This window comes from Periplaneta americana, chromosome 1 (genome assembly GCF_040183065.1).
Source record: "Periplaneta americana isolate PAMFEO1 chromosome 1, P.americana_PAMFEO1_priV1, whole genome shotgun sequence".
NCBI classification, from domain to species: Eukaryota; Metazoa; Arthropoda; class Insecta; order Blattodea; family Blattidae; genus Periplaneta; species Periplaneta americana.
In genome coordinates this window covers 68,611,111-68,637,734 of record NC_091117.1, presented here as the reverse complement: position 1 = coordinate 68,637,734, position 26,624 = coordinate 68,611,111, and the positions used below count along the sequence as shown (strand labels likewise).

At 35.7% G+C, this 26,624-nt stretch overlaps 1 protein-coding gene across 11 annotated transcripts in view; it reads right to left on the bottom strand.

The window, feature by feature from the left end:
* Camta (Calmodulin-binding transcription activator) overlaps nt 1-26,624 on the bottom strand; it is a 1,741,786-nt gene that overhangs the window by 178,925 nt on the left and 1,536,237 nt on the right. For all 11 annotated transcript variants that reach the window (XM_069821663.1, XM_069821692.1, XM_069821654.1 and 8 more), the window contains one exon: nt 50-121. In XM_069821663.1, coding sequence (XP_069677764.1) covers nt 50-121 — 72 coding nt within the window. The remainder of the gene's footprint in view (nt 1-49; nt 122-26,624) is intronic.

The following is a 26,624-nucleotide window of genomic DNA, read 5'->3' as shown; positions in this document are numbered from 1 at the left end:
GTGTGAGTGTTTACCCCAGCGGCAATTACTCACATTCTATTGTTCTTACCTGAAGTAGCCAATAGCATCTCCGGTGAAATGTTGGCAATATGGCCGAGTGCACGTAGCACCCGTATATGCACTGAAACAGAAAACAAACACTTTAGTATGTACACAGCGGAAAGAGACAACAGTGCTCACACGATGGCCTTTCAAATGCTCTTCAGAGCTGCAATGCAAATTCGTTCGTACAATTTCCTCTGAAAATATACATAACAACATCAAGTCTTCGTCATTCCGTTGTCGCCATCATCAGGGGTCGGATTTTGACGAGATGCAACCTTTTCTCCCTCTCGAGGCACAGACAACACTTGTGTATTAAATTTATAAATTCTGTTACTCTTCCTACATTCTACAGGGACATCATTTTATTTTTAATAGAAATAGTTTTTTTTAATAATAATAATAATAATAATAATAATAATAGTTTTATTTTCCCTAGCAGAGTTAAGGCCATCAGGCCTTCTCTTCCACTCAACCAGGATCAAATCACATACAGAAAAATACATACCGGTATACAAATATTAACTTAAAAATAATAATAACCATAATAAAGTAAAAAAGAGAGATTGAATACATATACACAATCAGTATTAATAAAATATAATAATAATAAATAAATATATATACATAATAAACAAAAAAGAGACTGAATACATAATCATAAACAGGGAAATACATTCTAGTATACAAGTATTAACTTAAAAAAAAGAAGAATTAACACATATGAATATAATCTCACCACTAAAGGAATAGTACAATTAGTATGATCGTGTTACATTGAGACGATGACAATTACCTAGATATTACTATTAATGTTAATGTTTACTAACATTTTTAATATTAACCTGGTTATACCTTTGGATTAACGGTTGACAACCGGAAACACCGTTTGCTACCCCCTTCCACGACTGGAGTTCGATGATACTGGCGTAAAATACAAACAAATCACTTTACTAGGTATAGGAGGGAAGAAAAGTAGTTCATCCATTTGCGTAAACTAGGAAATATCGCAATTTTGAGTTTGATAATTTTCATTAGGTTTTTGTTTAATCAAAATACAGTACAGTATTAACAATAAGTGTTTTTACTCACGAACTGAGTTATCCATGCGAACGTATTCATTATACTGTGTATATTATACTGTCTACAGCATATTAGCGTACAATATAGAGAATGAAGTTAAATTGAAAAATAATCATAATATGGATACTTAAACACATTTTTGAAAATAGTGGCCGTTCATTTCGATACAGGCTTCAGTTTTTTTGTGCATATTAACGCACTATAGACTATTGCATCTAATTCAAATTAGCAGTTTCGTCCTTCGTACTAGTAACTCACGTTGAAATAATTCTATACCTACTCTATAAAAGAGTACTTTACGTACTGTAAATTCAATCTTCACTTCTGCCCGACTCGCACAGATAAAATTACTCAGATATGCTATCTACTGTCCGTCCAAGTGGTTATGTTGCAGGATCGTAGAAAGGGGGGAAATCATGTGACAGTTAATTACTTAACGAGGCCCCTTTATTTATTTTATTTCAACCAGTTGTATAATATTACGTAGACGTCCAATTCCTAACAGAAATTAATGTTTTCAGAAAAGAGCTAAGACAGCCCAGTCACTAGCCTTTACAGAGGGGTGGGAGAAATCGGGATGTGACGTAAACAAACGGACGACAGTACCTGTGCGAAATTATGATTCAATATTGAAAGCTCTTTCGTCACTAGAAAACGCGAACATATTTCTGGAACGTACTATACTCACTAACTCGGTGCTGTTTACTATATGCGGCCTTGGTTCCGTGTGGAGGACAGTTGGAACTTCATTAGTAGAAGGGGTGGGAGTGAAGTACATTAAAAACCCCAGGTACAATAAAAATTGAAGTAAAAATAAAATGATGTCCCGGTATAAATACGTAATTTATAGGTTGTGTCTTGACATTCCTCGTCATTTCAGAATTTATACCATTTTAAGTTGGTGTGCATATTAAATGTTTTTCTAAGTCTTCTACTGCAACGCCTCTGCGTAAGAAAATATGGGAAGTTAATGAAGTACAATGTATTTCAGACTCAGAGAATGAAAGAAATCAAAGAAAATATATGATATTTGGTATATCTCACTTTAGTGACAGATATAACTTGTCTTTTAATATAAAGGAAGTGAAAGGTCTCCTCATATAAGTTTACAAACACATTCTTAAAATCATTAGGTATATGTAGTCAGATCATACAAAATATCCGTATTAATTATAAACAATATTTAAAGATTCATTAATCATTCTATATAACCATTTATATAATATTACTGCTCATAAAAATATAGTCGATACTGTTTATGTAACTTCTGTTTAGTGGTATTTATGTTCAATGCATATATATATATATATATATATATATATAATTTAATATGTTCATGGCATATATATGTAAATTTTCACTTTATTTATACAAGGTGAAAATGATATAACGCTGCAGATTGAATGGATCAATATAATGTATTATTATAATAAACAAAAAACATCTTTGTTTTGTAATTAATTGCAAATTTAATTAGAAAATTAGGTCAAAGTCTGCGTAGTTTGGCAACATCGCATCGCCGGCTTACCTACGAATGACATACGCACTCGATCTGAATAGCAACGTACTGTCCTTTACATTACAGTAAGGTTGTCAGACATATTGATGGCAGGAAATAAAGAAACATGTTAATCTTTTTGTTTAATTTGCAAGAAAACTGTCCAAAAAATTACAGAGGATAAATCATTACTTATCAGCTTCTCTAATAATTATTAGAGATTGATTTTTACTCTTATTATAATAAGAGTAAAAATCAATATCATACGGATATACCCAAATTGCTCGGCGTTACAGGCTTTGACAGTAACAACTTTTGTCAGGTTTACTATGCTGCCATCTAGTTGTTACATACGGAGTCACGTCATAACTCCCATTTGAATTGTATTAGCGACAGTACTGCCATCTCGTGTTCGTTTACGGCGGACGGTGGCGATCCAGGCGGTTGTTCTCTTCAAAGTGCAAACGATTTTAACATAGGAATGAGCAATCTATATGTGATCTGGGATACTACTTATCGAGTAGGTTTAAAACAGTGTTAACACTTAGGGAAAACATTATTTTTTCTACTCTTTCGAAAGAATAAAATGATAAAATCAATTATATTACTTTACCCTATATAAAATATACCGGTATATAATATATACATAAGAAGATGAAAAAGGTAAGTCACTAAGATGAACATGAACATCATGATTATAGTATAAAAATTTCAATCAAAATAGCATCTTTCTCGCATCGGAATTATCTCACTGAATACAATTCGTACTTGATATTTTCTCTGTGATAGGGTAAACTAGGGTCTGTTGGACAGTCGGGCATGTTGGACACTCCGTACTTTAACGTGTTACCACGCCACTTGTGGGCACCACATTGTGCTAGAAGTCAATGACGGAAGTAGCCACGACTGGGACTACTTCCGTCATTGACTTCTAGCACAATGTGGTGCCCACAAGTGGCGTGGTAACACGTTAAAGTACGGAGTGTCCAACATGCCCGACTGTCCAACAGACCCTAGTTTACCCTAATTTAATTGAGCTTCTAAACTCATGTATGTTGTCATAAGATAATTTTTTCACGACCATCGGCCTCAAAAAAAAATCATGTCAACATATATTCGTTAAGCTCAATTAATTTACTGAGAAATTATCAGCACTCGTTAGCCTATATTATAGAACATAGCTTTTAATATGTTTATCCCAGTAATAATAATAATAATAATAATAATAATAATAATAATAATAATAATAATACTTACTTACAAATGGCTTTTAAGGAACCCGAAGGTTCATTGCCGCCCTCACATAAGCCCGCTATCGATCCCTATCCTGTGCAAGATTAATCCACTCTCTATCATCATATCCCATCTCCCTCAAATCCATTTTAATATTATTCTCCCATCTACGTCTCGGCCTCCCCAAAGATCTTTTTCCCTCCGGCCTCCCAACTAACACTCTATATGCATTTCTGGATTCGCCCATACGTACTACATGCCCTGCCCATCTCGAACGTCTGGATTTAATGTTCCTAATTATGTCAGGTGAAGAATACAATGCGTGAAGTTCTACGTTGTGTAACTTTCTCTGTTCTTCTGTAACTTCATCCCTCTTAGCACCAAATTTTTCCTAAGAATCTTATTCTCAAACACCCTTAATCTCTGTTCCTCTCTCAAAGTGAGAGTCCAAGTTTCACAACCATACACAACAACCGGTAATATAACTGTTTTATAATTATAATAATAATAATAATAATAATAATAATAATAATAATAATAATAATAATAATAATAATAATAATACAATCTTCAGAAAACTCCATAGCAATTACTTAACAATAACGATAACTTTTTCACCACTTCGAAATAATATAAATTTCAGTTTTCTTTATCCTTAAATGGAAAATGCATTTATTCCTATTTCTTATTGAAAATAACGAAGAGTGCATAAAAGAAAGTTATTAAAAACTCAATTTTCTTTTAATATTCCAAAAACCACTGAATAGATTTTAATAACATTCGGCTTTATACGAATCTAGAACCCGGAGAAGAGGGTGGGTGGGCTACAAATCTGCTACCCCTACCCTCAATTCCACCCGCTGGATCAATAAACGTTTTCCCGTCGCCCCCTCCTCCCTGTAGATTTGACCCTAAACATCAAGAATGGCGTAGGAGGTTAACATCCAATTGTGTCGCAATTCATAGTAACTTGTGGAAGGCCATTCTCAGAAGCTTTTCACATTTTGAAAAAGATATCTTCAGGTTCTTAAAACCTGAGCCTTGAAATTAATTCACTTCGCCCAGCCAGAGAACTTGAGTTTGCTGTGATTGTCCAATTATAGGAAATGATTGCGGTTGCTCCAAGAATTAGACCATTCTGAGAGTGGCTCAGAATTGTTGGAATCATGCGGGAGGTTAGGATTTTGGTGCATTATTCCAAAGAAACTGCAAGTTTATTCTTACTCCTAAAAATTTCCTAGTTCACATGAAACAAATTAGTAGGTCACACAATAGTGTACAAAATTAATACAACAAAAAGCGAACTAAGATACAAAATTAAAGAAAAAATGAAAGTAGCATAGAGAGAAATTAAAGAAGAAAGAAGGAAAGGAAGAATAGAAGTTGAAAAGGGGAGAAAGTAAAAAAGAAAAGAATGAATGAAAAAAGATAGAAAAAGAGAGAGTGAAAGATGCAACACAGGAATAAAGAACAAAATGAAATGGAAAATGGAAAGAAAGGTAGAAAGAATGAAAGAATGACAGAGAAAGACGGGACGAAAAGAAGACGGAAAGAAAGAAGATAGGAAAAAAGATTTGAAAGAAGAGAGAAAAAGCAAAAGAAAGAATAATGGACAGAGAAAAGGAGATTGAAAGAAAAAACATGAGAAGTAGAAGGAAAGAATAGATAATGAAGGAAGAGAGCGTTAAAGAAAAAATGAAGTGTAAGAAGAAAAGAATGGAACTTACTTGTTCATTACATAAGAAGGATAAGCCATGGACGTACTTGATATTCATATCAAAATATGGCCATTGTTCTGCAGGGTTGTTTTCGATATCTGATAACGAATTTGAATGACGTCATGTGCGTCAGTAATCGCACCGACACGTGAATTGCGGCGAGAGGTGACAGACCAGTAGTGAGTGGTTTCATAATCAGAGTGCACGGTGTATCACAGTAGCATTGCCCAAGAAAATCGAAACTTTTTGAGAGGGGTACATAACAACTCTTTCCGATGCCAAGTACAGTTACGTGAAAATCATAGGAGCCTGTAAAACACGTGGTTTCGTTATTTCCAAGAAAGGCATCTTGTGTGTGCCTAATAAGACTGGCAAAGCTCGGATGGGATTAATTCCAGAGTGGAAAAAGCAAGCAAATCCACTCCCCGTCACAAGTCGCCGCACCCCACGACATGATACAAATTAATTCCATTCGAGCTTTACCAATCTTATTAAGTACACAGAAGATGCCTTTCTAGGAAATAAGGAAACTTCATTTATTGCAGGCTTCTTTAATTTTCACTTAACTGTACTTCGGTATTGGAAAGGGTCGTAATGTACCCCTCCAATAAAGGCTCGATTTTCTTGGGAATTTCTGTTGCGAGTCTCCGTGCACTCTGATTTAAATACTATTATAGTCACAATCATTCCATTGTATGAAAGAAAAATTTCACAACCTCGAGCGGGATTCGAACCTGCGACTTCATATAATTTAGTCTTAGAAAACAACAACAAAAATTAATTATAAATAAACCAATTGGAGTTAAAATGTGTGTATTACATGTCCACATTGTAAGAAATGTGTGGTAAAAGTTGGTGTAAAAATGTAGAAGTTAGAAATTTCACAGATCCATAGCCACTTCGACTACTTCTTGTAACTTCGATTATAGATATGAAAAATAAAATGAAATTCTATAAAAAGTCAAAAGATTTTTCATGGCAATCTCAGTTATTAATTTATTCTAATAATTTAAACTTCATAGTGTTCGAAATGCAGGAGCAGAAAAAAATCATTACAAATTGAGATTTCTTAATATGGTAGCGAAATAAACCCTTTCAGGCTCTACTGCTATGAGAGTTGGGTCTCAAGTAAAAAAGATATGTTAGTAGCTGCTCTTATGGGATTCTCAAGACCTTTATTGGTTTTAAAAGGATTAGATAAACATAACTGTTAGGAAGAAATTAGGTGTTTGCAAAATTGCTGATGATATTTTCGATTGTAATTTGCATTGACGGGAACACATCCACCGAATGAATCCAGGTCGCTTCCCCATCTTGACTTTTTATCATCCAAACAGAGGCAAGCAAGATTTGGAAAGATAAAAAGAAAAGATGGCGAGAACAGCCACACATTTGTGATTTATAAGAAACGGGACAAAGGCTCTGTTAATCTAGGTCATGATGATGATAATTTTTTTTCTCAAATTTTCCTTACAGTTCGAATTAAGAAACGTCCACTGCATTTGAATTACTGTAGACAGAAATACAGATCTGTAAGACGACCTGTGCAGAAATGATATTATTAGTTCTAGACCTATTTCAAATATTGAGAGGGAACAGGTCAGTGAATGATCTAAATCGTAAAGTTACTGGTGATTACTATGATGATGACAATAATGATGATACACCTTGGATTTTTAGGCTCAAATAGGATAGGTTGCAACAATTCCATATAAAAATCCCTAAATTTATGCAGCACGAGAAACTCTCGAGCGATGATATTGCCTAAAACTAAGTGCATTAAAGAACGCATGTTTCAGCCTACGCTAAACAAGCCTAAAAATCCGAAGTCTATTTATGATAATGGTGATGGTATTATACAAGTTGGGCCAGTCAAACGGAAAAATTTGATGGGAGTATAGGCCTACTGTTCATATGGAGGGGATGAGAATGAATATAACCGTCTCTTCTCTACCTACTTACTTGACAATTTATGACTCCTTAGGCGGTGACGTCACTATCTCCGCGTTCCCTAGTAACCAAGTTGTTTGTCTCTATTATATTTTGTTAAATGGTGCTCATCGTTACTGGAAACTGCAATTAATTGATTTCAATGGTCATGAGAAACCTCTCCATGCCAAAAAGATAACGGCATGGTGCGCGGTTTCATCAACTGGAATAATCGGCCCATTGTTTTTTGAGAATGAGGCCGGAAATGCAATGACTGTTAATTCAGTGCGATATGCTGAAATGATACAGAACTTTTTTTACACCACAACTCGCCCATTTTCCAGTGAATGAAAACACACTGTTTCAACAGGACGGCGCAACAAGCAATAATTTCGATGGATGCTGTGAATGCTTTGTTCCCGGGCCGCGTTATTTCTCAAAACGGGGATATCGCTTGGCCGTCTAGGTCACCTGATTTAACGGTATGTGAGTTCTTCCTATGGTGACACCTCAAAACGAAGGTGTTTGGGGGCAATCCAGCCAGAACCATTCCAGCCCTAAAACAACGTATTCGAGAAGAGGTCGCTGCGATACCTATCAATATGCTGAGAGAGGTTATGCAACAGTTCGTGGCCAGACTCGAAGAATGTGTGCGTTGCAATGGAGGTCACTTAGTTGACTTAATTTTTAAGAATTTTTTTTTCTTGTTGCATACCTAATGGTTATTCATGTACTTGTCATTTCTACTCATTAAATTAATATAACAGTAACTTTTGATTCTTTTTCTGCGCCTTGAAATCTTTCCGTTTGACTGGCCCACCTTGTACATACAGTTTCTACAGCAGACTAATGCCGCCTTTAGGTTCCTAGTTGATGGTACTGTCATCTGAGTAATTTGATGTCACTTGTACAATTTAATTAACAGGAATGTGTGGGGAATTTTACACAGATTTCAATGTCTACTCGTGGAAACAAAACAGATGACAAAGTTCTGCGCACTGTTTGTAGATATGCAAAGCCGATCCTTTACATTACAAAGTGGTGGTAGTGTTAAGGATTGTTACATTAGCGGCGGGCTACGCCCTTCTTCCACTCAGCTCGACGCCGTGTGTGATCACGCTACCCGGGTATCTTCAGCAGAGAAAAGCAACAACTCCAATTTTGTCACAAAACACACAACACCTCTGTTTACTCAAGACAATGATTACACCCAGCCACACAAGTTTCCTCTATGTACGGTACCGGGATCGAGACGAGAAGTTCTCAAAGCGTGCCACACATCTGTTAACTAATTCAAGACGGAGGGAAAAATGTGTTTTCAGGTAGCTTGTTTGTGACGTCAAAGAAGCCAACACCAGGTAGATGATGTAGCTCTAAATTCCCTTTAGAATACTGATCAAAGTTCGCTTGTGTGGAAACTGAGAAGTTAGTTACATAACAACTCGGTTAAACTAAAAATCAGATATAAGACCTAGCCTGACTTACGCTGCAAAAATAAGAGCAAATATAGGCCTAATTAAAAGAAACATTTCTTGAGACCATCACAAATGAAGAGTCCACTGTAAAAATGATGGATGTCACTTTTTTGTCGAAAATGAACCAAGACTGTCAATGGATAGCTTAAGACATAGAATGTACATAGAGAGTTACATGGCATTAACATTGATAGTCATTGTCCAGTAATGATCGGAAAATCTTAGTTAAGCTTTGAGTGCTAAGCATTTCAAACTTTCAATTGCGTCCTCTGCAAAATGTGTTCCAAATGACATCCATCATTCTTGCAGTGGACTCTTCAAATGCATTGAGAAAAAGTGAGATAAACCAGATGTAACTGTCAAATGATAAAAGCAAACAAAAGTATTAAGTACAAAGCACAGAGCTATGGTAGGAGCAATTTGGCTTCAGGAAGGAAAAGGTACGAGAGATGCAATTGAGGACCGTTTTTGCAAAACTTGCTAACCGAAAAAAAAACTAAATTTTACAGGAGAGACAAAACACTATAGTAAGCAAGTTTTGCTGTATCTCTCACTTATAGCAGAAAGCAAGTTTTGAAAAAACGATCACACTTTGACACACTACAATGAAGAGAAATAACCAATTTTATTAAGACGCTTTAAACATCATATAGAGGCCTGCCTTATGTTAACGAATCCATCAGAATCTCAATTTTGCAAATTTTGCAGTTAGCAAGTTTTGCAAAAACGGTCCTCAATTGGACTGCAGAGAACAGTCAGCGAAAGATACCTACATAAAAATGAAGAAGTGTATGTAATATTTGTGGACTTGGAAAAGACTTTGACAGAGTGTATTGGAATAAACTATGGGGATCCTGAAGAAAATTGGTGCGGATTGGAAAGAGAGAAGGCTGTTCAGTAATTTTTATATCAAACAACGAGTTAAAGTCAGGATAAGAGAAGAAATGTCAGATGGATGTGAAATAGGGAGATGAGTACGAGAAGAAAGCCTTTACCACCTACCCTGTTAAACATCTACGTGGAGAACTTAGTGAAGAACTGTTTTGTATGTATGTATTTATTTACACTGCAAGTGGGCAAGCACCCGGTGGCAGTGGTATATACAATATTAACAATACACAGTTAAAATGATCAGCAATACACAATAAAATTTACAATACACAATACAATTTACAACACATATACAATTTTATACACAATACAATAAGAATACACAATACAATTTAACACAATAATAATAAAACATAAAATAAAACACCTAATTTTACAACACAACCTACATAATTATGTATAGGTCCTACATAAGTTTCAATAGTCTTTCACTTTACTCTCATCTCATTCCCTGTAGTGGCACTATGACGCATTTCACTGACACTTTAGCACATTTCACTGACACTCTGTAACACATTTCACTGACACTATAGAACACATTTCATTGACGCTATAAATTATCACTGATCGGAACTGTTCACTGCACTGTAAAACCATAACTTCACTGACTCACCTCGCTTCACTGATACAACAGTTCAAATAAGTCAAATAATTGCATTCTTATGCATACTTATAAACAGAACTACATTTAAACTAAACATTTCTAGTCTAAGGCCCTCTTACACGCTATTTTTAAATAATTTACAATTCAAACCAAGGAAGTAAACTCGTCAGGCTAGATAAATACATGTCACCTTAAAAAATTAAATGTTGAATGTCACCTTAATTTTAATTTTCACTTTATACACAACTCTTTAAATTATTCTTGAATCTCCTTAAGGAAGGACAGCCCTCAAAGACCGCTGCAGGTAGGTCATTCCAATCATTTATAGTTCTATTTAAAAATGAGAATTTACCTACATCCGTTTTCTGTTTCCTACATTTGATTTTAAAATCATGATCGTTCCTACCATAGTACGTTGGCTTTTCTAACCGAGCCGTTATGTCTACCCATGCTTTCTGACCTATATGTGCTCTATACAATGATGTTATTCTAGTTTTCCTACGTCTGTTTTCCAAAGTTTCCCATTTAAGTTCTTTTATCGTATCGTTCCCATCTTCTCTTTTACCTTTAACAAATTTAGCTGCCCTATACTGGATTCTTTCTAAGGAATTTATCTGATATATTCTATAGGGATCCCAACACGTAGTTCCGTATTCCATTAACGGTCGCACTAATGTTAGATATGCTATTTCCCTCGATTTGGGGCTAGCCTTTCTCAAGGTTCTCATAATAAAGTGAAGTGCCCTCCATGCTTTGCCTGTAACATTATCAACATGCTCTCCCCAAGAAAGTTTGGAGTTTAAATACACTCCTAGGTATTTACAACATTGTTCTTGCGGAATTACAACACCACTGAATTCGTAATTAAGACTAGTTTCCTCTCGGGTTTTACAAAATGTTATAGATTTACTTTTAGAACCATTTATTTTCATCCTATGCTTTAACGCCCAGTTGTAAATGTTCGATGTTGTAAATGTTTTCAGCATATAGAAAGGATGATAGTTTGAGGAATAAGACCATAGTGCATAAGATTTGCTGATTACATGGAGTTATTAGGAGAAGAGGAGATAGTCTAATAGGTATCAAATGATATGCTGTTGAAGCTAAATGAGATGCAGATAAAATGTAAACAAGACGAAGACCATGGTTATTCGCGAAAAATAAAGAAGGTAAACTGCGAATTCGAACTGAGGCAGTAAAACAAGTGAACAGCTTCAAATACTTCGGGTGCTGCTGGAAGTCATGAGCAGGATAGCAAGAGCAAAGGAAGATTTTAACAGAAAAAGGAACGTCTTCTGCGGACCTCTGGAAAAAGAACTAAGGCAGAGACTAGTGAAGTGCTTTATGTGGAATGTGGTATTGTTTGGGACAGAAACATGGACCTTACGTCGAAGTGAAGAAAAAAGGTTAGAAGCATTTGAAATGTGAATATGGAGAAGAATGGAGTCCGTGAAATGGACAGATAGAATAAGAAATTAATCATTGCTATAAAGAGTGGGTGAAGAAAGAATAATGCTGAACCTGACCAGGAAGAGAAAACGGAATTGGCTTTGTCACTGACTAAGAAGAAACTGTCTACTGATGAATTGAAAAGAATGTTGAACACGTTAAAAGTTCGGGACAGAAAAAAGATATCAGATTATAGATAACAATAAGATGGATTTTATTCGGAGACGAAGAAAATAGGAAAGATTGGAGAATATTGGATTTGCGGTGAAAGAACTTCCTTTTGATAGCAAACTATGAATGAATCAATGAATGAATTGACAAATACATGACATATGTTACAAAACTACGATAAAAATGACGAAGAGAAGAGTAAGAAAAAACCTATCGTTAGCTGAATGCCAACTATTTCTTAATGTGTTATATCTGAAGATTAGCTTATGTGTGTGAGATATCTGCAGGCCCATTGAAGCGAGTCCTTGAGTATCTCTCATAGCCTACGTTCGTTTCTTATCTTTGGTTTCTAATTTAAAACACATTGACGGGATTACTTTCAATAATTACGATTTTGATAACGTCTGCTGGTATGTACCAAAGGTCCATTTCTGAGCAGTCGATGCACATTAGTGTGTGTTGTGATGTTAATTATCAATGAATTTTAATTTAAACCATGACCATGAGATTGTTTTATTTAATTTGTGATAAGACCACAAGAGTGATTTCTTCAATTACCATATTAACAGCTAATTTTTCAGTAGTTTAGTATGTTTATAATTTAAATCACACCAATGAGATTGTTTTCTTTACCTTATTCTGTAATGCTTTTTTTAGTTGGTTATTTTACGACGCTTTATCAATATCTCAGGTTATTTAGCATCTGAATGAGATGAAGGTGATAATATCGGTGAAATGAGTCCGGGGTCTAGCATCGAAAGTTACCCAGCATTTGCTCATATTGGGTTGAGGGAAAACCCCGAAAAAAACCTGAACCAGGTATCGTGCCCCAAAAAGGAGTCGAACCCGGGCCACCTGGTTTCACGGCCAGACTCGCTAACCGTTACTCCACAGGTTGGACTCTAATGCTTTCACTTCTATCCTTTTTAGTTAAGGTTAAAGTTAAATCATTAGAGAAGAAGGTAATAACTACATTGTTTGACATGTGGAAGTGCCCGATTGTTAATCAACATTCTTCTCTTTTTTATATAAAAAATGGACGCAAAAATTTACAGTAGTCTTTTGAAAGACAAATTGAAAGAAGCCGTAAGGTTAAGAAGACATGTAAAAGTTTCTGCAGGTGTCATCCTCCTTCATGATAATGCCCGTTCTCACTTTGCAAAAATCACAAAAGTTATCAGTACTGAACTTGGTTGGGAAGTTCTACCATTCTCTATATACGAGCGAGGTTCGAAAAGTAATGCACAATAACTTTTTGTAGCAACGTATTTAATAGGTAAGCAAAACTAAATAATGCAGATAGGTTTTACCTATTTTCCAACACAGGAACCAAGTCTCTCGACACATTTCCCCCATCGTGATACCAGATTCAGTACACCTCGTTCATAAAATTCCGTTTTCTGGGCGTTTAACCACCTGCGCACGACTGATTTAACGTCTTCATCCGAATCAAAGCGTTGATCTCCTAGGAATTTTTTTATTGGTCCGAAGAGGTGAGAAACAGACGGTGCGAGGTCTGGGCTGTAGGGTGGGTAACTGTCGTCTCAATGTCTCTGACATTGGATGGAGTTGCAGCGGTCACTAGTCGGCCGGAACGTGCTTCGCCGGTAAGATTTATTCGGCCCTCTTCGAAAAATCTGCACCACTTGGAGATGTTGCTACGGTCCAGACAATCAGGATCATACACCAATATTTCCCTGTGGATTTCACTCGGACATTTTTGTTTTTCTCAGAAAAAACGAACTACACCTCGCTGCTATTCACAAGTAGACGATGCTAGCACACGTTCCATCTTTACTCAGTAGTTACCGCTCGTTCCGCCAGGGTGACACCTAATCGAGCCACTGTTGTCTGTAGCGCAAGATTCAAACTAACTATCTACTAGAGATGAACAACGATCGAGAAAGCGAGACTAACAGCGCCCGCAAAGCCGAAAACCCGCACGACAATATTCTATACGTCGCGTCCTTGACGTAAAGACTACCGAGTCTTCCGAGACTCGATATTAATCGTCTCCCGAAATCTCGAAGCAGTCTTGAATCATTTCTGCCGGCCCGGATGGCTCAAGCGGTAGGGGCACGGAATGTCTTTATCGCTTGGTCCGAAGGGTTGTGGGTTCGAGTCCCGCCTCGGCCATGGGTGTTGTGTTTGTATTAGTGTAAGTAAAACAAAGGAAACAAGTGAAAACTAAAGCAGAAAACAAAGATAACTTTAGTAAACGGCCTCTGGCCGGTCTAAATTAAAAAAAAAAATCACCACAGTTGTTTATACCTGACTGAACTTTTATCTACTTTGGCAACTGTTATATACGTATGAACAATCAAGCAGCCTATTTGAAACATCTCTACCTTTCAGTGTGTTTTAATCCGTTCCCCGGTCTTTATTTAATTACTAGGCCCTTATTAAAAGGCTAGGAATTTTCTTTTCATATGTTTAAAATCAAGTGTGCAATCTCAAGTAAAAAGATATTGTCACGTTTTATGTTTCTTAGAAATGCAAATTTATTTGAATTTTTTTTTATTTATATAACCATAGATAATATCATATAATAGAACCAGAACATTTTGATAACTGAGACACTGTTCTGTTTTGTCTTCTTGTCTCATTTAAACATTTATGTTAATTATTTCAATGATGTGTGTTATTCAAAGATACGAAATCTTTCCACGCCGACCAAATGCTATTTCGAGAATGATGAGCGAGACTCGAAGCGCACGAGAATGACGAGACGAGACTCGAAAGACAAATGCAACGAACATAGCGAGCGAGAGCGGCAGTTAGTTATACCGTAAAGAAATTGTTGTGCGTTACTTTTCGATCCTCCCTACTACGATAATTCACATTGAAGCCTGTGCGACGACAATCATCTGTTTTTGCCTTAGGAGGCAAAACATTTGCAATGTATGACACAGTTATTGTGAGTATGGTTGACATTGTAAGGCTGTTTAGGATTTTAAATCTGTGGTGATGTCAAATTTAGCGAAAATGGGATTTTGCGATTTGTTGCGCATTCTGATGGTATCTTTATTTTGGCAAAGATGGCATCCATATCTCTATTATTTTTCACTCTAACCCGTTGTTATGAAACATGATTATTATGAATATACGCGCGCACAAACTTTAAAGAATCGTTCCTGAAAAACTGAAAGAAATGACATATCACATTTTTCCTTGGAGAAGCAAAAATAAAGCGTTGGCACTTATTTTTATTTATGTTTTTATACTCTTCACATTTACATTTAACAAGGCGGAGCCTTCTCGTTAATGACTTCACAATTGCTTCCTCATCCCGTGAGGTTTAGTAACTGATAATCGAAACGATTTATAGGCCTACACTGCATCAATAAAACGCCACAGAGTTGTTTGAAATTGTAATGAATAATAATATATCACAACAGAGAACTGAATTGTTTAGAAATTAATACCACGCTTAAGTAATTTCGAATTAGACTGTCTTTATGGCTCCCGTATTTATTAATAACATCTTGGTTGAGTGGAAGAGAAGGCCTTATGGCCTTAACTCTGCCAGCGAAAATAAAACATTATCATTATTATCATTATTATTATATTATTATTATTATTATTATTATTATTATTATTATTATTATTTATATAAATTAATAATGAGTTCATTATAATATCATATTCATCTGTTTTCCTTCTACTTTTTATCACGGCTTGCTGGATTCCAAACTGCTTTGCTTTAAATACATAATAATTTCAGTCAATCAAGGAATGCTGTAGTTAATGACTGTCATATTAACAGAATGTGTGACAATATTTCTCGAATGCCAAGAGCATAGACTAGGCCTGAACAAACGCCGCTCATTGAGTGCGGCCGCAGTCGTCTAACAGCTCGCCGGAAAGGTACGTCAGAATGACGTAGGACTGTTTTAGGTAGAGGATATTCCATGCAGCTATCTAGTGTAGTGTGTATTATCACTAGCTATTTCACTTTGTCTATCTACGGCTACATAATGGAGGAATTTAAAAGACGGAAAAGTGATCATCAGGCAAATTATTTCAATATTGCATGGGAAAATGTTTATTTTTTCACAGCAGCTGGAACCAATATTTATCTGCCACAAAAGTTTGAAAGCAAGAGGAAAACATAACATAATACGTCATTACTAGTCCACACATACAGATACGATGGTTTCGTTGGTGAAGATCGCAGTAAAAAGGTTCAGAAGTTGAAAGTTGCATTATTACATGATGTAGGGTACGTTAGAATTTATTAATTTTCAACAATTTAAAAATCTCTCTGCAGGGAAAAGGCCATATCATTGTTGATATATTGAATAAATTACGGGATTTCAGTCGTAAACTTTTCGTACGTCAGTTTCGGAAAGGAACTGTTCGTGATGAAGCTATGTTAAAGATTATGTGCAAATGTTAATTGAAATTCAAAATGAATTTAATTCTAGGTTCCAAGAACTTGATTAGAAAGAAGTTTAAAGTTATCATAATAAATTCCTTCAACACCAGTTGAGACAGTGCCATACGATTTACAGCTTGAACTTATTGACCTTCAATGTGGCCTAAGGGCTAAAGACCGTTTGAATAGTACTACTAGTCTGGTTGACTTTTACAAGACTAAACCTCAGCAATAATATCCACAAGCTGGCTGTGAAAATGATTGCTATGTTTGGCTTAACATTTATATTTGTGAGCAACTGTTGTTTATTATCAACTTTAATAAAAGCAGACATCGAACAACTGTAACTGATGTTTCATTACGATCAGTACTATTCCTTTCAACTGCCAACAGCATAAAAACCCCGTTTTGATGTACTGATAAATAAAAATATAACAAAATGATATTGTATATTTAAGTAGCTATAGAGTTTCTATTATTTCTGTAAAATAAATATTTGTTTATTAATTAATAATAGTCCAAGATAGTTTTGTAAACACTGAACGGGAATTCATTTCATGAACACTCGTACTAGTACTTCCTTTTGTGTATATTTTGAACGAGATCACCCCTTCTCGCAGTCCACCCTTACACAGAGCGCAGCCGATATCTGTATTCCGCTGTAGAGCTGTGAGCCGACTCGGATAGCGCAAACCTTGTGCAGGCTGGCATAGACGTTTCTTGTAAAAAAAAATAGCTGTCAAATGATGTGGAAGGACTTAATCCCTTCTTACAATTCACTGACACCGCTGACATTCATCATCTCTGATTCAAGAGCAAGATCCGAGTTGCTGCATTGATTTTTAATGAAATTTTCTCTAAATTAGGGTTACTACGCGCACAAATTCAAACTAACGAGATATTTTACATAAGATGAAGGAGTTCGTTTAGAAGAAAAAATTAAATTTACATCACAAGATGAACTCTTCCCCTTCGAGCGGATGCTAAGTGAGATGCCGTTCCTTATTTACTCATTAATTAGGAGGAGGAAGTAGAGCTCTGTATACAAGTCATAACTTGCTATTTATACACAGAAGTATCAATAAATTTATTTCAATATAGTCAATATATAGAAAAAATACATTAAGTAATTCGTGCGACTCAGAATAAACTGAGTGTCTTAGAGACATCGTATAGAGAAAGAAAATCTATCAATAGCAGCAAAATAAATTAAGGGGTTAAGTACAGCTTAAAGGAGTAAAAGTTTGGAAATATTCAAATTTTTTTTCATCCATTACTGTATCTTGTACAATAATGAAAATTGGTATATGTAAAACACTGTCCTTCTGCTATACGATAAAAATATTTTTACAATTTTAAAATAATTATTTATATATTTTTTCAAAATTCAAAATTAGCTGTGCAGTGATGAAGCGTTTCCCTCATAACTTAAAAAGTATCCAACATTCTGTAATCAAATTTTTTGTGTGTATTTATGCATGCCATAACTACAGTATGATGCAAAATTCCTTCTCTACCTGTGATAGATTGTTTGATAAAAAAATAAATTCATTTTAAAGAATGGTCGAATATCAGTATTTTCTTCTAACACAAAATGAAAAGTATATTATTTATTAAGGAATGTAGTTGAAAGGGCATAATATTGTAAATATGAGTTTCAGCAATAAAATAAAAGAGGGAGAACATGAAAAAGTGAACAAGTGTATGAGTCATGACGGAAACGCTTCATCACTGCACAGTGAACTGCCACCGTTTTGAATTTTGAAAAAAAATATACATATATAAGTTATATATATAATTTTTTTTAATCCTAAAAATATTTTTTTCATATAGCAGAAGGACAGACCAATTTTCATTATTGTACAAGATACAGTAATGGAGGGGAAAAATGTTGAATATTTCCAAAAATTTTACTGCTGTAAACTTTACCTAACCCTTTACACTAACTACATAAGATTAATAACATTACTGCCATTAGAGCTGACACCAAGAAAACAAAAATATTATTAAAGGTCATTTACAATTCAGGATACAGGCATATGTTCCAATCTGGTTTCTATAATACTTTAAGATTGTATCGTCTTTTTCCTTAATAATTCTCCACGTGTCTCGTAACAAGGTGTATTATTGATTGGAAAGAATGGCGTGAAAAGTTGGAATTCATATAGAAAATAAATTAACCCATGACACGAGCATCATTGGTGTCAGTGATTTTCTTATTTTGTATTTCTTAATTTACTAGTTCGTGTCTTCATTATTCAATTAACTGAAATCATACATTCAACAGTTAACTTAATCACTTGTTAAATTTTATTCTTTAACTCACTCACTCATTCGCTTATTAATAGCGCTACATAAAATGATGTTATCAATAATTTATTGCTAAAATTCACTCATTTGTAAAACCCAATCGCAAATCCATTCGCTCACCGAATTGCAAATCTATTCGCTGACCCAATCACAAATCCATTCGCGTATCCAATTGTAATTCCATTCGTTCATTAAACCGTAAATCGATTCGCTCATCCAATCGTAAATCAATTTCTTCATCTTATCGTAAATCGATTCGCTCATCCAATTGCAAAATTAATTCGCTCATCTAATCGCAAACCCATTCGCTCATCCAATCGCAAACCCATTCGCTCATCCAATCGCAAACCCATTCGCTCATCCAATCGCAAACCCATTCGCTCATCCAATCGAAAAATTAATTCTTTCATCCAATAGAAAAATTAATTCTCTCATTATATCGTAAATCCATTTCCTCATGCAATCACAAATCCATTAGCTCATACAATCGCAAATCCATTCGCTCATTCAATCACAAATCCATTAGCTCGTCCAATTAAAAATTCATTCACTCATTCAATCGCAAATCCATTTACTCATCCAATCGCAAATCCATTTGTTCATCCAATTATAAAGCCATTCGCGTGTCCAATCACAAATCCATTCACTCGTTCAATCGTAAATCCATTCGCTTATCCAATCACAAATCCAGTCGCTCATGCAATAGAAAATTCATTCCCTCATCAAATCACAAATCAATTCGCTCATGCAATCGCAAATCCATTCGCTCATCAATCGCAAATTCATTCACTCATCAAATCGTAAATACATTCTTTCATCCAATCACAAATCCATTCGCTCATGCAATAGGAAATTAATTCGCTCATCCAATTACAAATCCATTAGCTCATGAAACCACAAATCCATTTACGCATTAAATAGTAAATATATTCGCTCATTAACCTAAATGATTCGCTCATCCAATCACAAATCCATTCTCTCATTAAATCTACAATCCATTCACTCATTCAATTGTAAATACATTCACTTATACGAGGAAGAGTCTAAAAGTAACCTTAATAATTGTTTTATTAATTGAATATGTACAATAAGACTACAAACACTTAATCACTTTTCAACATAGTCCCCACTACATTCAGTACAAGTGTTCCTGTTATACTATGTTGAAAAGTGATGAAGTGTTTGTAGTCTTATTATACATATCCAATTAATGAAATAATTATTAAAGTTACTTTTTGACTCTCCCTCGTAATATACACATTCATTCATTCATTCATTCATTCATTCATTCATTCATTCATTCATTCATTCATTCATTCATTCATTTCACTCGTCGTCGTTTCGTAAATATATTTACTCGTCCGTTAATAAATCCATCCACTCGTCCGCTTGTAAATACATTAATTAATTCATTCGTAAATTTATCCACTAATTCATTCGTAAATCCATACATTATTTTATTCGTAAATCCATCCACTAACTCATTCGTAGATCCATCCACTAATTCATTCGTAAATCCATACACTAATTTATTCGTAAATCCATACACTAATTTATTCGTAAATCCATCCACTAATTCATTTGTAAATACATCACTAATTTATTCAAAAATTCATCCACTAATTCATTCGTAAATAAATCCATTAATTTATTCATAAAACTATCCACTAATTCATTCTTAAATAAATCCAGTAATTTATTCGTAAATCTATCCACTAATTCATTCGTAAATCCATTTACTAATACATTTGTAAATCCACTATTAATTCGTAAATCCACTATTAATTCGTAAATCCATTCATTAGTTAATTCGTAAATTCATCCAGTATTTCATTCATAGATCCATCTACTAATTCATTAGTAAATCCATCCATTAATTAATTCGTAAATCTATCCAAAACTTGATTAGTAAATCCATCCACTACTTCATTCGTAAATCCATTCACTAATTCATGCGTTAATTCATCCATTAATTCGTAAATTCATCCACTTATTAATCCGTAAATCCATTTAATCTTTCTTTCATAGGCCTACATATATTCCGTGATTCACTTAAATCAATTCAATCATTTACTCATGCATACACGCATTCACTCTTTATCCGTTCACTCATAACTTAATTCGTCGAAATAAAACGTAAATTCGTTCATTTAGCTCATAATTCTTGTATATAATTAATTAATTCATTAATTCAAATGAACAGCAATTTATGTATGAATTCATCCAAACATTCTCACAATTCAGTTGCAAACAAATTTATGTTCTTAAAAGAGATTCACAGACAGTGGAACGGGCGACAGACTTCAGCTTACTTTCTTGACACAAACTATCCTGAACATATAGCGAGATCGAATGCTGTGAATACGTTTCGAACAGTAAACGAATGTAGGGCAAGCATGTTTTCGTATTTCTCAAACGCATTATATCGGAAATTCGAAAGAACTTTCTAGGTTGTATTCAATACAGAAGCAATTATATGAGAGAAGGCATTGCAATATTTACAAGAATGTGAATAAGCGGGAAGTACGTTTGTATACGATTCCAAGCCGATAAAGTTAAACCCACTCATGCTGTGTAAGGATCCATTTTATACACATCTCAATCTTCATTCTGCACATATATCCCCATGAATAGGGTGAAAAGGGACGACGTGGAGATAAAAAATAGCCTCATATCATTAGTAAAATAGAGATTGGGTATCCTAAGGTACTGTAAGAGATCAAATAAATTCAAAAGAGACTGGGGGCCATGTAAGAGAGAGGGTTAGAAAAGCTGAGAATATATACATACATCCACTTTCAAGGGGGGCGTAGAAGGGAATCATATAAATTACAGTATAAAAACCCTCTCCTCCATATTCTAACGAACCTCTCTGCAGTTTTGTGGGGAGGGGAAGAGACTCTGGAGGAAGCTTACTGGAACGGTCGGACCTGTGGCGTATTGAATTATAAGCGAAAGGAGGGTAGGCAAAATGCACGTAACGACACTGCTGGATTATAAGTAAGGCTGGATAACCGTCAGCTCTTCCAGCCAAGATGCTATTCAGAGGAACAAAGTGGCGTAGTTGAGCCGGCACGGCCCGTTTGCTTGTTTCCTCATAACGTAAGAATTTATGCTACGACTTACGTCTAAAGTGAGGCCTGTTTTCACAATTTCACAGCAAATAATGAGGTTCAGAGTTACAACTACTAAAACTAGAACAACCATTTTATTTATGTTTCATTTTTCCCTCACTTTTACCTCATTATTACAGTAAATGATGCTTGAAATATTCGATTTAACGATTGTAATGGAAATGTATGCTTATGCGAGGATCAATAAGTTTCCGGACTGCTCTGAATGTAGGCAACACACAGGCCACAGGAAACTTGTTCATTGTTAAACGATGTCCACTTATCCAACGTAAAAAAATTCCTGCTATCTGCATTTGGCCAATAGCAATTAAGACACCATTCCCGCAGCTGTTGTAATCCCATTTTACCAGATGTTTATGCATTAATACATGAGCAGGTGCGAACAACAACAGCTCCGCTGGGAAGTCAGTGGAAGTCCGATAAATTCCAAAAGGAACTACCGGTATGTTTCAACCGTTCGACGTATTCTTTTTCAGACAATACAAAACATATTGGAGGACTATATCGGATTATGCAATCAAGAACGACCATTTTCATTCAAAACTTCAAAACACAGATACCATTGTCACTCTGCATTCATTTCTCTACAAGCAATTACAGTCACCGCGATTCAAGGACATGATTCTATATGCATTTTATAAATCAGGATACATTAATGATCCCATTGAATGGTTTGAAGTGCCGAAGCAGTACGTTTTTTCACATACCAAGAGTTAACTTTTGCGACATTTATGGAGGTTCTTTCTATACCAGGTGCTCATGGAGTACTTCAAAGTTCTATTTTGATCATTTTATGAATGCTGGTGACTTGCACTTTGTCCACTGCCGCATTTTTGTCCATTGAGACTGAAAAATAAGCAAATATGTTAATATATATTGATGTCTTTGAAGTTCACACTTCTTCTTCATCCGAACCGAAGCGTCGACCTAGAAAAATTTTTATTGGTCCGGAGAGGTGAAAGTTAGATGCTGCGAAGTCTGGACCGTAGTGTGGGTGATTGCCGCCTCAATGCCTATTACATTGGGTGGTGCTGCAACGGTTACTGGTCGATCGGAACGTGCTTCGTCGGCGCCTCTCTTCGAAGAACCTGTATCATCTGGAGAGGTTGTTACTGTCCAGACAATCAGCACTATACACCTCCAACATTTGCCTATGGATTTCACTTGGATTTTTCGTTTTACCCATAAAAAACGGACTACACCTCACTGTTCTTCACAAGCAGACGATGTTAGCACAGACGCCATCTTTATTCGGTAGTTACCGCTCGTTGTGCCAGGGTGTCACCTGAGACGGTTCCTCGTATAGGATAAGGAGATTTTCATTAGATTAGTATTTCGTGTTAATATTCTTATATGGATAGGATGCGCGGACGTGTAAGTTAGTTTCAAAATCTGAGACGGAAGTGACAGGTGGACAGGAAGGCCGAACCCAAGCTAGGGGGACAGGAAACATGTGTCCAGGCGTGGAGTTGACTGATGAGGGAATGTATGGACTTTGCCTGCGGGTGGTCAGTAAGATGACGCCAAGCCAGGTTCCAAAAGAGATGATCTGGTATATGTCAGAGGATTGTCAGGACGCCGGAAGTAGGGGGATGTTCTAGTTAACGAACAATTTTTGAAGAACGCGTCTTAAGTGACGTAAGTGTAATCATGGCCAATCAGGATTCTTAATAGAGACACGTGATATATAGATAGGAGGGCGAAATTCTATGTTTGGTGGTTGAAAGTAGGGGATAGATTTGGGCAGATAGACAGAAGGCAGATAGACAGTGTTCGGAGAGGTCACACTCCACATATTCTCGGCAAACCTAACTCGGCAGTATAACAATTTACGGACTTAGAATTTTTTAGTGGGTGTAGTAAGAAGTCGTGTGTTGCATTATCATTATAAGTCTGAATTCTTTCCTCTCATCACGTTATCAACTGTCCGTTATATTACTGGTGTTTTATAGTACAAATTATATAATTACGTGAAGTCAGAAATTAGTATATCAACTTGCGGGAATTGAGAGCGAGATATTATACACTTGGACGCGCATTTCTGCTAATCTGAAACGAACACTTAATAATAATAATAAACGTTTTCATAGTTCTTACCAACAACTTCTGGTGTGCGCCTACATCATTACAACCTACGAGCACGTCTCCCAAACCCCATGTCCCGACCGTTTTGCAGCTGACCTGGGAACCTCATCCTCTACCGAAGTAATCTCGAGGAGGCTGGCGCCCAAATTAATCAGTGTAAATAATTAATTATTTATATCGACGTGCCATCCTCGAGATACTCTCTCCATATATGACGGAGCTGGCAGCCGAGGGCAAGGAAAGGCGTCGTGGGCAACGACGACGACCAACAACGACGACGAGGACGACGGCGACCCGCATCATAATTTGGCGTCCCAACGTCGGGCTCGAGATGGCAACAATGACCACGGCGGGGATCGACGCGAGAGCCGACTGCCGATGCAGGGTTAATGCGGCTGATGGCAACAATGATCGCAGCGGGGATCGACGCGACAACATCATGCAGACCCCGAGCAGCTTGCAGTGTCATGCAGTGTCAACGACCGACGGCCACAACACCGTGCAGACCCGAAACAGCTGAGAACAACGTTGGACGGTGGGGGAGACGATCAACCAGGCGTAACCTAGAAGACGTCGATACGTAAGCATAAAGGGTTTCATTTCAATTGTTGTGTCCATATATATGTACATGTGTGTAATTCATTTTGGTAGGGTTTATTTTGTTTTTGAGTTTAAGGGGAATTGTTGAAGATATATTATATATTACATGTTGCTAAGGAGCCAGACTAGAAGTAAAAAAAAAAAATGGAGACTACAGCAGGGACGAGTACTAGCCAAGATAAAGAAAGTTCGCGAGGTTCGGACAATGTCATGTCGAATAATGTGTTAGAGCGGATATTGGAGCAGATGAATCAGATGAGGAACGAAATGATAGAAACTAGTAATAATTTGAAGAGTGAGATGGCTGAGAATAGTAGCAGGCTAGAGAGCCAGTTCGGTAATTTGAAGAGTGAGATGGGTAATTTGAAGAGTAAGATGGCTGAGAATAGTAGCAGGCTAGAGAGCCAGTTCGTTAATTTGAGAAATGAAGTAGCCGAGAATTATAGGAAATTGGAATCTATGCTGGTCTGGAATTGTAGTGAATTGAATAATAAGATAGCCGAGAATAGTAATGAAGTGGAAAGTAAATTAATTGAGAATACTAATGGATTGAATAATAAGGTAGCCGAGAGTAGTAATGAAGTGGGAAGTAAATTAATTGTGGATATTAGTGAATTGAATAATAAGGTAGCCGAGAATAGTAATGAAGTGGAAAGAAAATTAATTGTGGATACTAGTGAATTGAATAATGAGGTAGCCGAGAATAGTAATAAAGTGGAAATTAAATTAATTGAGGATATTAGTGAATTGAATAATAAGGTAGCCGAGAATAGTAATGAAGTGGAAAGTAAATTAATTGAGGATACTAGTGAATTGAATGATAAGGTAGCCGAGAATAGTAATGAAGTGGAAAGTAAATTAATTGTGGATACTAGCGAATTGGATAATAAGATAGCCGAGAATAGTAATGAAGTGGAAAGTAAATTAATTGTAGATATTGGTGAATTGAATAATAAGATAGCCGAGAATAGTAATGAAGTTGAAACTAAATTAATTGTGGATACTAGTGAATTGGATAATAAGATAGCCGAGAATAGTAATGGAGTGGAACGTAAATTAATTGTGGATATTAGTGAATTGAATAATAAGATAGCCGAGAATAGTAATGAAGTGATGAACAAATTAGTGGAGAATATTAATGAATTGGGTAGTAAGATAACTGAGAATAGTAATGAAGTGGGCAGTAAATTAGCTGTAGATATTGATGAATTGGGAGATAATCTAGATGAGAATTGTAATGAATTGGATAATAATATAGCTGAGAATAGTAATGAAGTGAGAAATTAATTAGCTGTGGATATTGATGAATTGGGAGATAATCTAGATGAAAATTGTAATGTATTGGATAATAAATTAGAAGAGAATATTGATGAATTGAATAATATGGTAGCCGAGAATAGTAATGAAGTGGAAATTGAATTAGCTGTGAATATTAAGGAGTTGAAAGAGAAACTAGTTGAAAATAGTACTGAACAGAAAGATAAGTTAGCTAAGAATATCAATGAATTGAGTAATAAACTAGCTGAGAATTGTAATGAAGTGGAAATTAAACTAGCTGTGAATATTAATGAGTTGAAAGAGAAACTAGATGAAAATAGTACTGAACTGAAAGATAAGTTAGCTGAGAATATTAATGGAGTGAATAATAAGAAAGCAGGAAATAGTAATGAAGTGGAGAGTAAATTAGCTGAGGATATTAATGAGAATATTGGGGAATTGAATATTAAGGTAGCCGGAAATAATAATGAGGTGGAAAGTAAAATAAATATGGATATTAATGGATTGGACGATAATCTCGATGAGAATAATAATGAATTGCAGTATAGACTAGCCGAGGACAGTATCAGTCTAGAGAGCCAGGTGTTAGAAAGTTATGGAGCATTCAAGGAGCAAGTAAATAGAGTAATCGAAAAGTTTTATGAATTTAGGAGCAAAAGTGGACTTGTGAAAGAGAATGCGGAAACCATCACAAACATGGGGCGGAGGGCAGAAGAAGCCTTCCCACCCCACAGAGGGTACAAAAG